At 31.7% G+C, this 18,268-nt stretch overlaps 1 protein-coding gene across 1 annotated transcript in view; it reads left to right on the forward strand.

Moving 5' to 3' along the window:
- The window catches only part of LOC106478854 (transmembrane and TPR repeat-containing protein CG4050-like), a 97,083-nt gene extending 80,335 nt beyond the window's left edge, over positions 1 to 16,748 (forward strand). The window contains exons 14-19 of the mRNA XM_022382537.1: positions 1,430 to 1,516; positions 6,249 to 6,322; positions 8,075 to 8,195; positions 11,760 to 11,861; positions 13,165 to 13,248; positions 14,486 to 16,748. Of these exons, the coding sequence (XP_022238245.1) occupies positions 1,430 to 1,516; positions 6,249 to 6,322; positions 8,075 to 8,195; positions 11,760 to 11,861; positions 13,165 to 13,248; positions 14,486 to 14,830 (813 nt within the window). The 3' untranslated portion in view covers positions 14,831 to 16,748. The remainder of the gene's footprint in view (positions 1 to 1,429; positions 1,517 to 6,248; positions 6,323 to 8,074; positions 8,196 to 11,759; positions 11,862 to 13,164; positions 13,249 to 14,485) is intronic.
- The last annotated feature ends 1,520 nt before the right edge of the window (positions 16,749 to 18,268 follow it).

Here is an 18,268-nt window from a genome sequence, read left to right on the forward strand (position 1 = left end):
AAAGAGGGCGTCTAGCAAATGCTGGGGCATTCGTGAGGTTGCCCGATAAGTCACGATCCTTCTAGAAACTCCAGCGTGCATGCTCCCAGTGTCGCGTGACTTCCGTTGTCGTAACACTACAACAGCTTAGAGATCATGGCAAGAATACTGAACAGCTACAGTAGCAATAATTAGATGAAAAATAAATTAATAGTGACAGTTTTGAATTAATAAATAACTTTAAGCCTATATAAACCTAACCCTTAACTTCATTATTTAATAGGTTATGACTTATTATGTGCAGACAGCTTCAATGAGTATTTTCAGTACACAAGTTTTGAATGCTGATACCTAATATTGCTCAATGAATTCTTAGAGAGAAATCAGTAATGAAGAAATTTTTGCTTCTTTTTCTATCACAAAAGCTATAAACATAATATGCTATTTGCACACTTTACACCACAGAAAATCAAACCCCAAATTGTAGCATTGCAAGTTCATAAACTTACTCCTGACCCATTGGGGGATAATGAAAATAAAATAATAAAATTCAGTTTTTCATAGTGTGGTAGTTGTGGGCTAGTACAACAATGAAAATTGAGTTTGCAGTTTTAATTTCTAATTTAGAGTATGAATAGAAAACATCAGAGCAACTTGGTTTGGTATTAATTTTTAATTTGTAAGTAATTTAAAACACAGTAAATAACATAAATATAATCTTAAATTACATTATTTGTAAAGATCAGTATTTTGTAAAACTATTGTGCAAATTTGACAACTACAAACTATTAAATGATAAGTGGTATTTTTTAATCAATAAAAGCATAGTTAAAATAGTTAAATAATTAAAATTGTATTTACCACTTAACTAATTAAATACATTTTCATATCCCTCTATCATGGAACTTTAAAAGAGAAACTAAAGATAGAAGTAGATAATGCTATTGCTATTTGCATAATCTAAAATGAAGGGGTCCTACAATTTTATATATCTTTTGATTAGTCTAGCCCAATCAGAACTACTTTTCAAAAACTAATGTTTAAATATTGATTTTATGAAGTTCTCCAAAGTTGCTAATATCTTAATGCTTCAGTAATACCTATTCAAAGGAAAGAGTTTTATAATCCATCTGCTTTTTATCTCTTGTTTTTTGTATGCTTCTTTTCTAATATTAGACTTACCTGTTCTTACTATATTTAGTCCTGTTCAGTTAGAAAAATTAAAATGTTTAGTCTTAGTTATAAATTTTAAATCGGAAATGTAATTCAGCATCTATTTCCTGTTTAAAGGTCAAACCTACTTTCAACTTTTTTTTCAGCAACTGTTTTACTGTAAAGAAACATAAAAACTATATGTATGACTATGTTTAGTAATTAAAGCATTAAAAATTATTAGATTGTTGTTGTTTTTCAAGAGTTAGAGCTGATACTTAAATATATTTGTTTGTAGCTTGGAGTGGTTTACTTGGAACAGAGGAAAGCTACTCAAGCAATGGTATACTTTAATAAAGCACTTGAAATTGATCCAAACCATGAGGTAATATGTTATGTAGGTTATTCTTTCATAGTTGAGAACAAGGTACATGTGTACTCTGTATCTGAAGGATAAAATTTATAATTACCATGCTGTTTTTATTCAAGTATATGTCAAATATAATTTAATAAACCTGTGAATATGCATTTGAGTGAAACATTGGATTTCTAACCAAATTTGGTTCTTTTATTGAGAATTAGACAATATTTCAACAAGTATTTTTTATTATTTTTTTAAGTGTTTTGACCAGCTTTGAAAATTGATTTGTTACATTACTTTATTTGAGTTTATTGTGCAGGGTGTCAGTTACCCAAAACATTGGGAGGTAGGCTGAAAAATGATATTTATTGCTGAAATTGTTATACACATGCATTTTCTGTAATATAGGTTACATACAGCTGTGCATGCATAAACGTTCCATGTGTTTGTACAAAGTAAGTGTTAGGTTATGCAGTAAGAGCAAACACTATAGTGTAGTTTAGAATATCATTCTACCTATGTTTCTATGTACAGTACACAAACAATATTGATAGAAGACATAATACAGTATCTATAGAAGACATATTACAATATGTATAGTAATTGTACATACAGCATTTACATTGTACAGTGAAGACATTATACAAGGGACAAGTGAACAACTGACTTTGTCGACAATTAACATACAGCAAAGTGATTTCAGAAATGATCATCAATAAAATGTAAAGCCCAGGTGGTTAGGGCACTCGACTCTCAATCTGCTGGTCGCAGGTTCGAATCCCCGTCCCACCAAACATGCTCGCCCTTTCAGCTGTGGGGGCTTTATAATGTGATGGTCAATCCCACTATTCGTTGGTAAAAGAGTAGCCCAAGAGTTGGCGGTGGGTGGTGATGACTAGCTGCCTTCCCTCTAGTCTTACACTGCTAAATTAGGGACGGCTAGCACAGATAGCCCTCGTGTAGCTTTGCGCGAAATTCAAAAACAAACAATAAAATGTAACTTCACTCTTTCTGACTCAACCAACAGCACCATCATATCAGTAAGACATTGCTCTGCCATGATGTTACAGAGATTGCTCTTGACAAGCTTTAACACAGAGAAGGGATACTTGTAAGAACAAGATGCAACTGGGAGAGTTAGTTTCAAGTGATAAAAAAAGACTGAAAATTTGAATACATCTCTGTGAGTCACTCTTTTATCATATGCAAGTAAATCTGATGAAAGTCTTTCAGTTTGAACAACTAATGCAACTGATCAAGCAAACAGCTTGTATTCATAAACCTGGAATTTACAGTCGACACATCTACACAGACTTGCAACATCGAGATTTTATATTCACTTGGAGACAATAAATAATTGGTGGAAATCCAAAGTGGCAACATTTTCTAAAAAATCTAATTCTTACAGTATTCAGTAAGGCTTGAGTTTTAAAATTTAGGGCTAATATAGATGTGAGTTTACTAAAACTTGGAACCAGAATCAGATCTGGAATGGCACATTAAAATGCAGAACAGCACATAACACATTATATCCACCCAATTAAAGATTCTAATTAATGGTAACTGATGTATGAATATGTTTACACAAAAGTCTTAATGTCACACAACAGTCAATAAACACCATAAACATCATTAGCTAAATTCTCAAAAGCTCAGAACAGGTGCATTTACCCCAAACAACCTATAAAACTCTCAAAACAGGCTTTAAACATTATTTTTTACATATAGGCAGCTAGTAAACTCAGCTGTATGAAAGACAACAAAGTGATAAGTTGAACCTCTATATAATAAAAGTTCTTTTCCAGATGACTGCATTAATTCTGAGCTAGTTAAGAAAACATTGGGAAGTCTGAAAAACGATAAAGCTTCTGGGTCAGATAATATTGCCCCAAGGGCTTTGAAGGAGGTTAAAGATTGGATATGAGAGCCACTTATTACTATTTTTTGTCAGTCCTTGAATAGTGAGCAGGTACTAGAGGATTGGAAGTTAGCTAATGTAAGTCCTCTTTTCAAGTGAGGCGATAAAAATTGTCCCAGTAATTATAGACCCATTAGTCTTACATCAGTTGTGGGAAAAATTTTGGAAAGTCTGATTAAAGCTGCTTTGCAAAGTCATTTAAGAAAGTTTAGAACCTTACTGAATAGTCAACATGGTTTCACTAAGTGAAAATCTTGCCTTAGTAATCTTTTGACATTTTTTGAAAAGAATACTGCTTATGTAGATGAGGGTAAGGATGTAGATTTGGTATCAGGATTTTCATAAAGCATTTGATAAGATGCTACATAAAAGGCTTGTAAAATACCTCTATAGGTGTGGGGGATAAGTTAGCAAATTGGATAGAAGAGTGACTGGATGGAAGAAAGCAGAGGGTTGTTACAAATGAAGTTCAGTCGAACTGGATTAATGTCACAAGTGGGGTACCTCAGAGTTCAATCTTAGGACCTTTGCTCTTTTTGATTTACATCAATGACATAGATGAAGGGATAGTCAATAAATTACTTAAATTTGCAGATGATATTGAGGTCTTGGATGTTGCTAGCTGTGAAGACGATGCTGCTGATTTTCAAAAGGATTTAGATCATTTAATGAGTTGGGTAAATAAATGGCTGATGGGTTTCAGGTATAATAAATGCAAGATAATGCATGTGGGTTATCATAATTTGAATTATAAGTATTATTTGGATGGAAATAACCTTAATAGTGTTATGAGAGGAAAGGGATCTTAGTGTAATAGTCCATTAGTCTCTAAAACCATCCAAGCAGTGTGATGTTGCTTGTGGTAGGGCAAATAGGATTTTAGGTTGTGTCTACAGAAACATTGAATACAAGTCGAAAGAGGTTATAATTTCGTTGTACAGGTCACTGGTTAGGCAACATTTGGAATATTGTGTTCAGTCTTAGGCTCCTTACCTTAGGAAAGACACTGAATTGTTGGAAAGGGTTCAGAGAAGGTTTACTATAATGGTGCATGGAATGGAGGGGTTTTCATATGAGAAGAGGCTGAAATCTCGGAAATTGTTTTCTCTTGAAAAAAGAAGGGTAAAGGGGGATCTGATTGAGGTTTTTAAGATTGTAAAGGGAATTGATAGTGTTGATGCATCATCTTTTTTCATATTTAACAGTCAGAATAGTATGACTAGGGACACAAATATAAATTCTGGCAAGGTAGGAGACATCTTCAGCTAAGACATTTTTGTTTTTCTAACAGAGTGGTTGGCCTTTGGAATGGGTTGCCTTCACATGTTGTAGAGGCAGTAAATTTAAGTGAGTTTAAGAGAAAGCTTGATAAGTATATGAATGATGGCTTTATTTATATTTTTTTAATTAATTTAGTTTAGAGGATGGAATAGCCAAGATGGATCAATAGGTCCCATGTTATCCCAAAACATTATGTTATGTTATGTTATTTTCATCTGTCAATGTTTTTATGAACATATTAAATGTCCCAATTAGTCAATGGACCAAGAAAAATATATTTTATATGTACTTTTCTATCTGAATGAGAATGCAGCATCAATAAGATGCAGTGGAAAAAGTATTTAACTTGTATTTAAATATCTGTTTGGACAAATAGTTTGTTCTGAGCACAATAACATAATCTGGATCTATCCAACTATCTTTCAAAAACTTACTTACTTGAACTATATTTTGTATGTGTATTTATATATTGCCTGACTGAGGCCTAGAACTTTCCACACACTATGAGATATTGTGATGCAATAATACAGGAGAAAAACTTAGAAGGTTCTAGTAACATGACACAATAACACAACAAGCACCAATTCATAACAATCATGATTCGCATAGTTATGTAAACAATCTTGATAAACTATCGCTTCTAAAAATAACTAAATTAAACGCTCTCACTATACTTAAACTAAATCATAACACTTACATTAAAATATAAACAGTTGTGTATATCTAACACTTACACAGTAGGAAATTTAGCAGTCATCCTATGAATTTTACAAAGCAATGAGACATTTTACTGTATTTACTGGTCTGGTGAGAATGGCTCATCAGTGTTAGGTAGTTGCGATTCCAATCAAATGATCCTTTCTGAAGTGCTAAAATCTCCCAACAGTTCATTGAAATGATAAGTAGAGCACTCTTGCATACCTTGGCCACACATTATTGTCTAACCTTTGATGTTGACAAATCACAAGCTTCATTTGTTAATATGCTGTTGTCAGTGCAAAATTCCAAGTTTGTTGCTATATCACTGGTCCTAGTTTGATTGTGTGCTATATCACTAGCAAAAACTTTTCCATCCTACCATGCACTGAGCATAACATATTATTAATGTGCAGTGCTATCCTGATAATTGGTCGAAAAGTTTTACCTTTTGGATCACATAGCTGTTTCACCTCTGAAATTGATTGAATATTGTTCCCATGTGAGTGGTTGCTACTAACTGCATGCGCATCTGGTTAGCTGAAAGTTTGCTGGACTCAGCCACACCACAATCATTAAACACATATTATTCAATTAATCACATTTTCAAAGTTGGACAATGATTGGCATCTTTTCTCACAAGCTGGCTGTTGAATATTTTCCTACATTTTCTTTCAGAATAAAATTTCCATTTATGTACTGGATGTTATTAATGTAGCATACTTTGATTATTTTATATCATACTGACTTTTTATTACGCAAAATATACTGTGTTCTTTTAAAACAATAAATGTTTCTGTTTGTCAGAATATTATAAGTACTTGGAAAGTCTAAGAATTTGTGGACAATGTTTCTTTCCAGCAAGCCCTTATGAATTCAGCAGTGTTAATACAAGAAAGTGGGAACAACAAACTAAGGCATGTTGCTTATGAAAGGTTAGCAAACCAGAAAGTAATTGTAAAGTTAAAAAAAACTACATCTAAAATCTGTATATAGTGAAACTTAAGATCCTTTACTCCTGTTTATGGATATGGTTCACTTGTTAAAAACTACATGTAAAGAAATGTTTTAGAAGTTAATATTGTAGCTTAGATTACAACATTTATGAAAAACAAAAGAATAAGGTGAAAGTTTACTCCACTTTTAGAATGTTTGAACACAGTATGTTATCTTAGATTACATGTAAAGTCTGTGGGGGAAAGAATAAAGAAAGGAATTATTTCAACTTTGAATTGTTTCAAAAGATATTGTTATTTTAGGTTACAACATATGTTAAAGAAAGGAATGAATGATGAGATACAAATGGTTAATTTCACTTAACAATAATATTATTCCAGGTCTCTTGCTGTTTTTGAAGATACTTTTGCCATTGTTGATTATGCGTAACGTAATGATGATGACTATGCTCTAATGCCTGTCACTTCACTTTTTATTGTAATAAGCTTCTACAAAAGAAGGCAAAGTTAATTTTATACTATGCATCTTGACATGCTTTCTGCAGATTATTTACTGTATGTTAGTATTGACTTCCAAGATCTTAGCCACATGTAATGGAATTCTATGGATGCACAATCAGCTGACTTAACAGGCACAATGGAGTAAATGATAGCATGAATATGGGTTTCTTTATCCTTGGTTCACAGAATTTGCTGGTATGAAGACTTGGTGCAATTTTTCTTTCTCTGACCAACATAAATCTGCCATTTCACTAACATATAGAGAGAGCAGCTATTGCAGTTGTTATCTTTGCTTCTTGGGCAAGATATTTCTGAATTATTCTGATTGGGATACATGTAGCTTATTAGGAATCATGTTTTAGGTGAAGAGGTTTCCTCTGAGCAGTCTACGAATTTTTACAATGAAAATGGCAGTTCTATGTGTGGTATGAGGGGTTCTAAGTTTTACATTTTTATATGGTTGTGCTATACGTCTCTGAGATTTCTCTCTGTGAATATCTTCCTTCAGATTAGGCACTGATTGTATCTCCAACATGAACCAATTATAAGCAGTTCATCTGTGGCACTGTCACGGTATTTGTGTTGAAATGCCACTGTATTACCATATGTGAATTATTCTTGTAAGAGTCATTAAACCAGTGTAGTGCACTTCAACCTTGGGATGTTTTAACATTTAATGTTGTTTTAAGTTACAACATGTGTTAGAGAAAGGAATGAGTGATGAGATATAGATAGATCACTTCAACCTTGGAATGTTCTAACAGTTAATAGTGCTCTAGGTTATAACATCTGGTAGAGAAAGGAATGAGTGATGAGATATAGATAGAGTACTACAACTTTGGAATGTTTCAACAGTTGATGTTATTTTTGGTTTCAACATCTATTAGAGAAAGAACTGAGTGATGAGGTATAGATATTGTACTTCAACCATGAGATGTTTTAACAGTTAATATTGTTCTAGATTAAAATATCTGTTAGAGAAAGGACTGAGTGACGAGATATAGATAGAACACTTCAACCTTGGAATATGTTAACAGTTAATGGTGTTCTAGATTACAACATCTGTTAAAGAAATAAATGAGTAGTGAGACATAGATTATGTACTTCAACTATAGATTGTTTAAACAGTGTTGTTTTAGGTTACAACATCTATTAGAGAAAGTAATGAGTGATGAGATATAGATTATGTACTTCATTCTTGAAATGTTGTAATAGTTATTGGTATTGTAGATTACAACATCTGTTAGAGAAAGGAAAGAGTAATGAAAGAGTTTACTTCAACCTTGGAATGCTAGCAATGGATGAAAAACATGTACCTGAGGCAGAAACATGGTTTAAGAATGCTATTCAGGTAGGACACGGATCCCTTACTACTACTTTTTGAAAATGGCTTCTTCTTCAAATGTAATGTAGTAGAAATTTGTCAACATGGTTTTTTATGTCTTTTACAATTAAACATCAGGATAGTAACTATGGGGTTTTTGAAGTTAATTCTTAACTACTAGGTATTTTGAAATAATTTGCAAGTAAATTTAAATTGATAAAATTGTTCTGGCTTGCAAAAGTTTAGAAAGAAACCACTAGAGTTTTGTATGGTGCTTGTTCTTATATTCTGTGTAATTTTAAGTACGGTAGTACTTAATAATGATAGTAAGGATTGACAAGGATTCCAAATAATTCACACGCTGAAAAAACACCCTTTCAAATTCCTAAGCAAAAAATTGCCCATTCAAAAAATTGGTTACGATATATTATACGCATATATATATATTCTAGTAATATGCTAAAAAAGGTCGCTAGTATTTCTGGTATAACAACTCAAAAATTCCTAAAACATCAACTTTTTTGTCAACTACCTACCTACCTGATCATGTCAGCAGGGCTAGTGCCTAGACAGCTTGGACTATCACTACAAGAATTCTCCAGCTTACTTGACTGGTCTGTGGGTATCAGTTTTTGATATTTCAATAAAAATCCACATGTGTGTGTATATATCATGCACATACTAAATACCTTTTCAATTCAACCTAACGAATGGTGCTACATGTCGATGGCCAGACACGCGACAGTTTCTAAAGGTAAAGTATATAAAATGTACAGGTATAACATAAAAGTAAACAAACAAGAGAATTGAAACATTATGAATTTTAAAATGAAGTAGAAATTCTGCTATAAAAAGTAATGAAAGAAGAATTAAAACCACAATCACAAATTTATAAAATTTAATTCCTACTTTGGTAGCTTTATACACTTATCTGTAGGCCATAGTAAGAAATACATTTTATAAATTTGTGATTATAGTTTTAATTCTTGTAAAACTTACAGCTTTCAAGGATATCGCTATACAGAAAGTTTATAGATGTGTCCATTCCATGGATATATAAAAACTGAACAAATAAATAGGAAAAAGAAATTTACATTTTAATGGAAAGTAGGGATTGTCGGTTATTCATATAACTACTACAAGAAGTATCCAAAACAAAATAAATGCTGCAATAAAAATTACACAAACAAGTAAATTGATACTAGTTGGCTAGATTTTAAATTTATCAACCAAAGTAGGGATAGAAAATCGTTTTTATGCCCCAAAACAAGATGGAATTTACAGTACCTAAGATGGATAAGAGTACACTGTTTTATTGCAATTATCAAATTTATAGTCTCTAAAGTATATTTTCTGTCAATCTGGAATATATTCTGATTTTATGTATGTTTCTTTTGAACAATTAAATTACAAAATGTACCATATTAATTGAACAAAGCTAATGTTTCTGCTATAATGTATTATTACTACAGTACTCTTACATTAGTCTATATAGATAAGTTTTCTACCAAATAAATTCAAACTGTACTACTCTGAAACACACCCACTGTTTTCTGCCAAATACAATCAAACTATAGATGCTACCATTGCTTCCAGATGACATCACTCTTTTTGCCAAGTTTAAATAACTAGAAATTATTGCTTCCATACAATATCCATTTTCTTCTGCCAAGTAAAATCGAACTCTAGACACTACCATGCTTCCAGACAACATGCACTCTTTTCAGCCAAATAAAATCCAGCTGTTGACATTAACACTTCCAGATGACATCACTCTTTCTGCCAAGAATAATTATACTAGACATTACCACTGCAGTACAACATTCACTCTTTTCTGGCAAGTAAAATCAAACTGTAGACACTACCATTTCAAGATGTCGCTCACTCTTCTTAGTCGGTCACATGAATTCGAAAAAAGGGTGTTATTTTGGATTTCGATGAACCTTTCGGTTTAGCTTTTTTCATTGCTTACAGAATGCTAGAAAATGTGTCTCTTGTGCATTTCTGCCTGCTGCCAGGTCAGCAATTGTTGTAAAACAGGCAAAACTGTATTATCTTTGAAACCACTAAATCCATAAATTTTGTCAAATTGAAATAAAAATAATTGTCAGAACTTATACATTGTGTTTCCCAATTTTATGCCCTAGTTAAATTTACTACTAAATAAAACCTTCCATAATTTTACCCTAAACACCAAACATTGCATCAATAATTTCTTAAAACTAGCAGTGGCTATCTCTTGAAAAAAGGTATTTATAGTGTGAATGGTGCCCCAGCATCATATGGTCAAATAAGTAAAAAGAAATCAAAAAATGCTACAGGAAAATTGGGCCCGGCATGGGCAGGTGGTTAGGATGCTCGACTCGCAATCTGTGGATCATGGGTTCGAATCCCTGTAACATCAAACATGCTCGCCCTTTCAGCCATGGGGGGTGTTATAATGTGACAGTCAATCCCACTATTCATTGGTAAAAGAGTAGCCCAAGAGTTGGCGGTGGGTGGTGATGACTAGCTGCCTTCCCTCTTGTCTTACACTGCTAAATTAGAGACAGCTAGTGCAGATAACCCTCTTGTAGCATTGCGCGAAATACGTAACAAACAAACAAACAGGAAAATAGGTTAAGGCATTCCTGCAGAGGCGTCGCTAGGCACTGGCACATATAGCCCGTGCCCAGATTCTATTTGACAGTGTCTTGAAGAATCAGAATAGAAAATCTTACAGAAACGCAGAAAATTACTGCGCCTATGGGCCTGAGCTTCGGATCTTTTGAGCACCTAGTGACGCCTCTGTAATCTCGAAATGTTAAGATACAGATAAACTAATGAACACGTGGAAAAAGTGGGCATCTCGCCAGAATAAAAAGTATGAAAGACATTGCAGGCATAAAAATATATCAAACACACACACACACACACACACACAAAAAGGTTTGAACAAAATTGAACCAGTTGTTAGAGAAAGTTGCCATTACCAAGTCAAGCTGTTAAAACTGCTTCACACAACTAGCAAGCGTTAGATAAAATTTAGAAAAAAAACGGTCGTAAAAAAGGCAAACTAGAGACAAGGAAGAGTTAATGTGGAAATAACATAGAGAGATACAAACAGAAATAGAGGATGTTTTTTTGTCATTTCACTTAATAAATTCAGTATTACTGTTGCAAATAAATTATTACATCGGATACAATCACCTCCTATATGTAAATGTGTATAAGAGGTGACATTAAAGGAACACAAGCACAGCATATATCAGAATAACAATGCATAGAAATATATCATCGCACAGAAAATTGAAGTATGGGGTAACTACAAATCTGATCAAATTTTTACCTGTTTAGCTAAAGTTGCTGACCTAGAAACAGGTAGAAATGAAAAGTTGACACATTTTTAAACATTTTTGGACCAAGAAAGTGAACTAAAGGGGGGGGGGGGATCAATACATTCAAAATTTTAAAGGCTCATGTGAGGGACTGTTCCTGCCTAGCAAAATAAAATTAGATATTACCACTTGCAGATGATTCATAACCCATTTTACTGCTAAGTAAAATCATTATCTAGAAACATAATAAAGCTTCTACCTTTTTGAATTTCAGATACGAGAAGATTTCCGCAGTGCTCTCTTCAATCTTGCATTACTGTTATCAGATTCACAACGTCCACTTGAAGCTGTGCCTTTTCTTAAACAATTATTGAAGGTTTGAAGTTTTTGTTGATATGAGATAATAAGTTATAAACTTTCTAAAGATTTAAATATGAGAAACAGGCAATTAGCAACTCAATAAAAGACTCGTGCTACACATAAGTACAAGCTTCAATGGGCATTATATTTTAAAGCTAGAAAAAGCAAAAAACATTTACTCTCCACATAATAATAGAAAAGTATTTTACCCAAAATTTTGTCACTGGGACTTCATCAGGGCTAGTAGTAAGAACTATTATCTGGAGATTAAAAATCTTTTGTTTCCAACTTTATTGCCAAAATGTCTAAATCTATTCAATCTGCACTACAAATTCTGAAAAACAAATTTGTTAAAGCTGATTTCTTGAATTGTATGAAGAATGGATATTTATGTTTAATACATTAAAAGATATGTTTTTAGTTAATACTTGAAAAAAATGCTTTATGATTATAACTAACTTTTGGTGAATGAAAAAACTATGGTTAGTGACTTTTAGATCTAAAACATCACTACATCTACATATATTATGGTACATTGCTTTTTAGAGAAGTCTTTTTCATTTCTTTCTGTTCCCGTTAAAAAGTATTACCATAATCTTAGCCCAGGTGCAATGCTGTTAAGATCTACTGTGTAAATGTTTGTACAGAAATAGAAACTTTTATAAATAATGATTTACTGATATTTGTACATCCATCCTTTAAATATATCACATTGTTAGGTGGCAGCAAGGGACTAATTTTTCATCTACAATGTGATTCAACATAAACTTTAGAAAACATTATAGAATCTTCAGAACTAACTGATTGATGAACCCATTTTGATAACAAGTTTACAAAACTTACCTGTAACTGACGTTTACATTCACTAAACAGTTTTGTACATATTGGAATGGTATGTCTGTTATCATGTTAAGTTTCAGCTGAGATTCTCATGTATAATTTAACTCATAATTTTTCCTGTCAGTAAATCTGAGACATATGTGGTTTCAAAGAGTTGTATAATATTATTCATTACATTATTGTAAAAATATGCCTATCTGGTATTATTTCACAAAAGTCAGCATGTTAACAAACAGCCGTAGAAGATGGATACACATATCTATGTACATTTACATTTTGTTTTTATAATTGTATTACAGATGTCTTAAAAAGACAATATAATAATCATGGAAAAGAGAAAACGTATATAGTAACTGTGTTTACTTAATACATTTTTTGATGCATTAGCTTAACTTGAACAGAAAGTTTATCATACCATACAAATGCTCTGTAACAACATATTTTTGTTGATCAAAAACTGAAGCTTGTATTTACTCTAGCACCATCCTGATCATGTGAAGGGACTAATCCTACTAGGAGATATTTACATCAACCATATGAAAGACTTGGAAGCAGCAGAGAAAGTATTGAGTTTATATTCTTTATTGTTGTTGTTCTGTTTGTTAATGTTTTTTCTTTGAGATGATATTTAGCTTTTAAAATAATTTTCTTTTCCAAATTGTAGTAGTATATTTGGCATCAGCAGCTTCTTCATGTTAAACAACTGTTTTATTTTTTGTGCTGTCTTTAAGTTTGGGTAAAATAATTGAAATTGAATCACTATCAAAATGGCTGAAAGTTCTAGGGCATTTGCTATACTGAACTTACTGTAAAACATGATTTATTTTAAAAATGAATAATTTGATGAGTAACTTTTATTATGTTGATACATATATATTTTTTACCATATTTCATTTTAATTGACAGTAGTAATTACAATTAGAATGAAAAACACTTTGAAAAACAATTACTCATATACAATCTATGATGATTTGTACTTTACTATTATGAAATAAAGAATATTTAAATGCTTAGAGAAGTCATATATTTTCCTACCCAAAATCAAGGTTTAACAGTATTCATCTTTTAGACTAGTTTTTGTTTTTGTAGGAAATTGATATTTTAAATGTTTTATAATTAGGTGTTTGTTCTTTAATTGCTGGATGTTCCAAATAAATTTTTCTGCTTAAGTTTATTCCTTTTCACCATCATAACTAAAACAATAAATTATATATAGGTTAAAAATATATACATAATTTTCACAAACTTAGAAACAGAACTGGATTGGCAAACAAATTTGTTATTTTCTCATACTTGTATTCTTATTTTTGATACTAGAATTTAATTTATTGTTTACTGTAATTATACAAAATGTTTTAACTCATTTTAATAAGTGTTTATTTAATTTTGTGAGTTTATAACTATCATAAATCTTCTTTCATCTGTTTTGTGTTATTTCAAATTTAAATGTTAAAATAAGATGTGGAATATGTGCTAGTAACAACCATGTTTAATAATTTACCATGTTTTTGCTTACATGATCCAACTGCAGGGTTGTATTGTAGCATACCATATTTTAATGATGGCTGAGCAGGGCTACATGTTTTCGTATTTTCAGTCATTCCAGTTTAATAAAATATATGCTTGCAACTTATATCAAATAGACCAAGTTCCTAAAAGCCTTTGTTTTATCTTCATTGGTATTTGAATTCAAATAGACTTTTTTTCATTCTTTTCTCAATTTATAGATAATTTATTTTGATTTCTTTTCCTACATTAACACTGTTAATATGTAGCTTACTATTCGTTGTATTTTTCTAGTGTTACACCAAAATCCTTCAGATGGATCCAAACAATGTCCAGGCTAAACACAATCTGTGTGTGGTGTACGTGGAACGTGGACAACTCACAGTAGGTGAGCATTGTTTAATACAGGCTGCTAGCCTTGCTCCAAAAGAAGAATACATTCAGCGTCACCTTAAAATTGTTCGTGCACGGCTACAAAAAATTCAGTCAAAAAAGGAAGACAGTACTTCAAAAAATAAAGTGAAGTCCTTGAGAAAACTTCAAGACCCAACAATTTCAGAAAGTTCCATCAATAAAAAACCTGTGAGTGCTGAAGCATATCATTCTGATACCGCAAGTCACATCACTTCTGAGTCATAAATTGTTCCTAAATATAACTGGTGTTGTGGTTTGGTAACATCAAGAGTCACCTGTAAATAATAATAAGAAAAAAAAACAGTAATATATGTCACATTGAAGAAAAGCTAGTTTTATGAAAGAGATTTATTTGCTGCCCCCTGGGTAGTTTATTTTGTGTATACTAATGTATTATGATAGAAGGCATGTACGAATTGGTTAAGCCATAATTGTAGCTTCCAGTTTGTGACATGTCAGATAAAAACAAAAAGGTAATCTGAAAAGTTTGATCATAATGTGTTGTATATCCTTCTGGTCAAAGATGAAGGATTGTGATCCACATCTCAAATCCCCATTAAAATTTTATATTCTCTATGACTCCTTGATAAGAAAAGTATGATTTAATTGCAAAATGTTACCTTTTTATTGACCTGCACATGAAACTGATAAAGTGGAAATAGATCTCCATGCGTCTCAATTCAGTTTTAGCATTGAACTGTTGTAGAAAGCATTGTCTGTTTTTAAAAGTAGGTTTTCAGATTTAATTTTGTCAGTGTAAAAGCAGAAATAAGCAGTTTTCAGTTTCATTTAAATAAATGAAGTCTGGAAAATACCCCAAATATGAATCACAAAGATAATAAAGTAAATCTTGATTTTATAATTACATTAATAACACTGGAGTTATAGAACATTTTGAATTGTCCCCACAATCGAGATTATAATACAAATTAACATCAATCCTGTGACAATGTTTACATGACTAGAATGAATTTAAACTTCAATAAACTCTGAATGATAAATAGTGAGAAATGAAATGTTACTACTGATTTAAACAGTAAAAGAGTAAAAAAAGTTAGCTTCAGAAACTTGTTTTCAATTATTTTTTCACGTCTGTGAAAGACGGTTGAAAATCAAATGTTGCGAGTTTTATACATCTGAGCTAGTATAACTGACCAACAGGAAACACACTGTTTAAAAGTACTTCAATAATTACAGTATTCAAAAGAAACATGTCAAATGTATAAAAAATTCCGAACTTCTAAAAAAAATCAGGTTAGAAAATGTTAACTACTTCACTCACAATCGTTATATTTCTCTCAGTTTACGTGAACAACAAGTACACGTATTTGTATTAACATGTATTTATAGAGAACATCATGTAGTAATTTTATATGCATTGTAAACCAATCGAAACTTGAATGTTTTAAATGAAACATGCCTAAAATAGCATATACGATATAGTTTAGACGAATGTTTTATTTGGATTTTGGTAAGAAAATTAAATTCTTAAAAAATATTGTCAACTTCTTTATGTTGTATATTCCACAACCCCGTTAGTATTGATTTATCTTCTCTTTTTTTTTCTCCCTAAAAAGCAAAATTGTAATAATGTATTTCCTGTATGTTATAAAACTGAAAACGTATTGCTGTGTCAATGGTGTAGTTCGTCAGTAAACCTTTTCGTCCTTCAACTCAATTGTGGTTCAAATTCACCGAAACTACAGATCTCAGTGTTTTATTCATGTCATAGAAGTGAATGTTTTACGTTTATCCATTATAACTTTAGAAGATAACCGTAGTACTTTGAATATCGCAGAAGAAATGACCGAAGACGCTGTGATCATTAAGCTGAGATCACCTTTTAAGAGGTGTAAATGTTACCGTGATGAACTTACTTGCAAATGTTTTGTACACATTTCTAAAATAAGAACAAAATTTTATGAAGTAGCTCATATTACAAGAATGTTAATGCATGTGTACGAGTAATCTGTTATATATTTTACTTAATATTATGTACATGGTTTCCTGTAGTAAGAATGTGTGGTTTCTATTAACGGTTTTGTCTCAGTACCTCAGGAAAAAACAATTGAACTATGTGCATAAACCCGTATTTTATTTAATCGTTGTCTTAAATATTATAACTTGAAAAAATATTTATGCTGTGCTGATCAATAAAAAGTGAAATATTTATTTATATGTATTGGTCATTGTGTTTATTGGAATTTCTTTTGTTAATTTAATTTCAGTGTCTCAGGTGAGAAAATTGGGAAGCACGCTCATTCGTGTGAAACAATAATTATAATATTTTTACTAATGTAGAAACCAAAGAATTCTAAAGGTTACGTAACTTGGGCTGGTAGAAAGTTCACTGTTTTAATTTATATACTAAAATATCATTGTAAGTAATATTCAGAAAGTTAAGAACAAAAATCAACTAAAATAATGAAACAAAACAAAGTACTATGTGTGTTTGCTGATATATTTTGAAATTTTATAACTTTTGACGTGGTGAAACGACTTATGGCGAAAAAAAAAGGTCATTACTACTAATATTTTGTTACATTTGATATTTATTTGAACCTTTATTAGGGTTAGTTTCAAGACTTTTGTAATTTTTCGCTTCGGTAAGTTAAATTAAATTCTAAGCATAACGTTCAGACACTACTTAAGACGGTTGAGTATTAAAAAAATGTAAAAGTGGAATGCTTGGGTCAGGTTCACAAATTACTTTCCGAAGCTTCAAACATGGACGATTTTCTAACATTTCAGAACTTTTTAAACTCTTTAAATATTAGGTGTTCAGAAAAGTACTTCCTGTGAAAAGTTTTAATGGAGAGAGAAGGTCTTCATTAGGTTCCTGTCCTCAGTAAAACTTCAAAGCAGAGGTATGAAATATGTTTCAGCTTTTCATATAAATAACAATTTTCCACTTACACCTACACCTTATTTTAAATATTGTCGAAAAGTTATTATAACTGCTGTAAAGTTTAGTTATACAGTTATAACTTTATAAAGTTGCAAAATTGGATAACTATGAGGGGTGTCCGAAAAATTCGTACCCTATCTATAAAGAAAAAGGACTGGTTCAACTATGATTATGTTTATACCCTTATGAAAAAAAAAAACTCTTCTTCTTGGTCCTCCATTCATGACTGGATGGTATGTACAAGATCATCATCACTCTGAAATCTTCGACCTTCGTAAAGAGTTTAAGGTTAGTGAAGAGAAAAAAAAGCCACTTGGAACTAAATCCGGTAAGTAAAGGGGTGATTGAGTAATTATAAGCCAGCATCACGAATAGCAATCAAAGCAACACGTGATTTGTGAGCTGTAGCATTTTCCTAATGAAAGAACACACTTTTTTTCTTTTTTTTTTTTGAGTAATTCCCTTTTCGTTGATTTCTTGACACAAATTATTCATTAGGTTGTATGATAATGTCCTGTAACGGTTTGACCCCTTTCAAATAATCAACTAGTAATACGCCATTGGCATCCCCAAAAATTGATGCCATGACGTCCTTAGCAGAGAGTTATGACTTGAGCTTCTTTGGGGTGGATGAACTTGGGTGTTTCCATTGCAAACTTTGCATTTTTGTATCTTAATTGAAGCGGTGAGCCCACGTTTCATCCGTAGTTACGAATCTATTGAAACCTTTAGAGTATGTGTTGTTCAAAGCCAAC

This window comes from Limulus polyphemus, unplaced genomic scaffold (assembly GCF_000517525.1).
Source record: "Limulus polyphemus unplaced genomic scaffold, Limulus_polyphemus-2.1.2 Scaffold255, whole genome shotgun sequence".
NCBI lineage: Eukaryota > Metazoa > Arthropoda > Merostomata > Xiphosura > Limulidae > Limulus > Limulus polyphemus.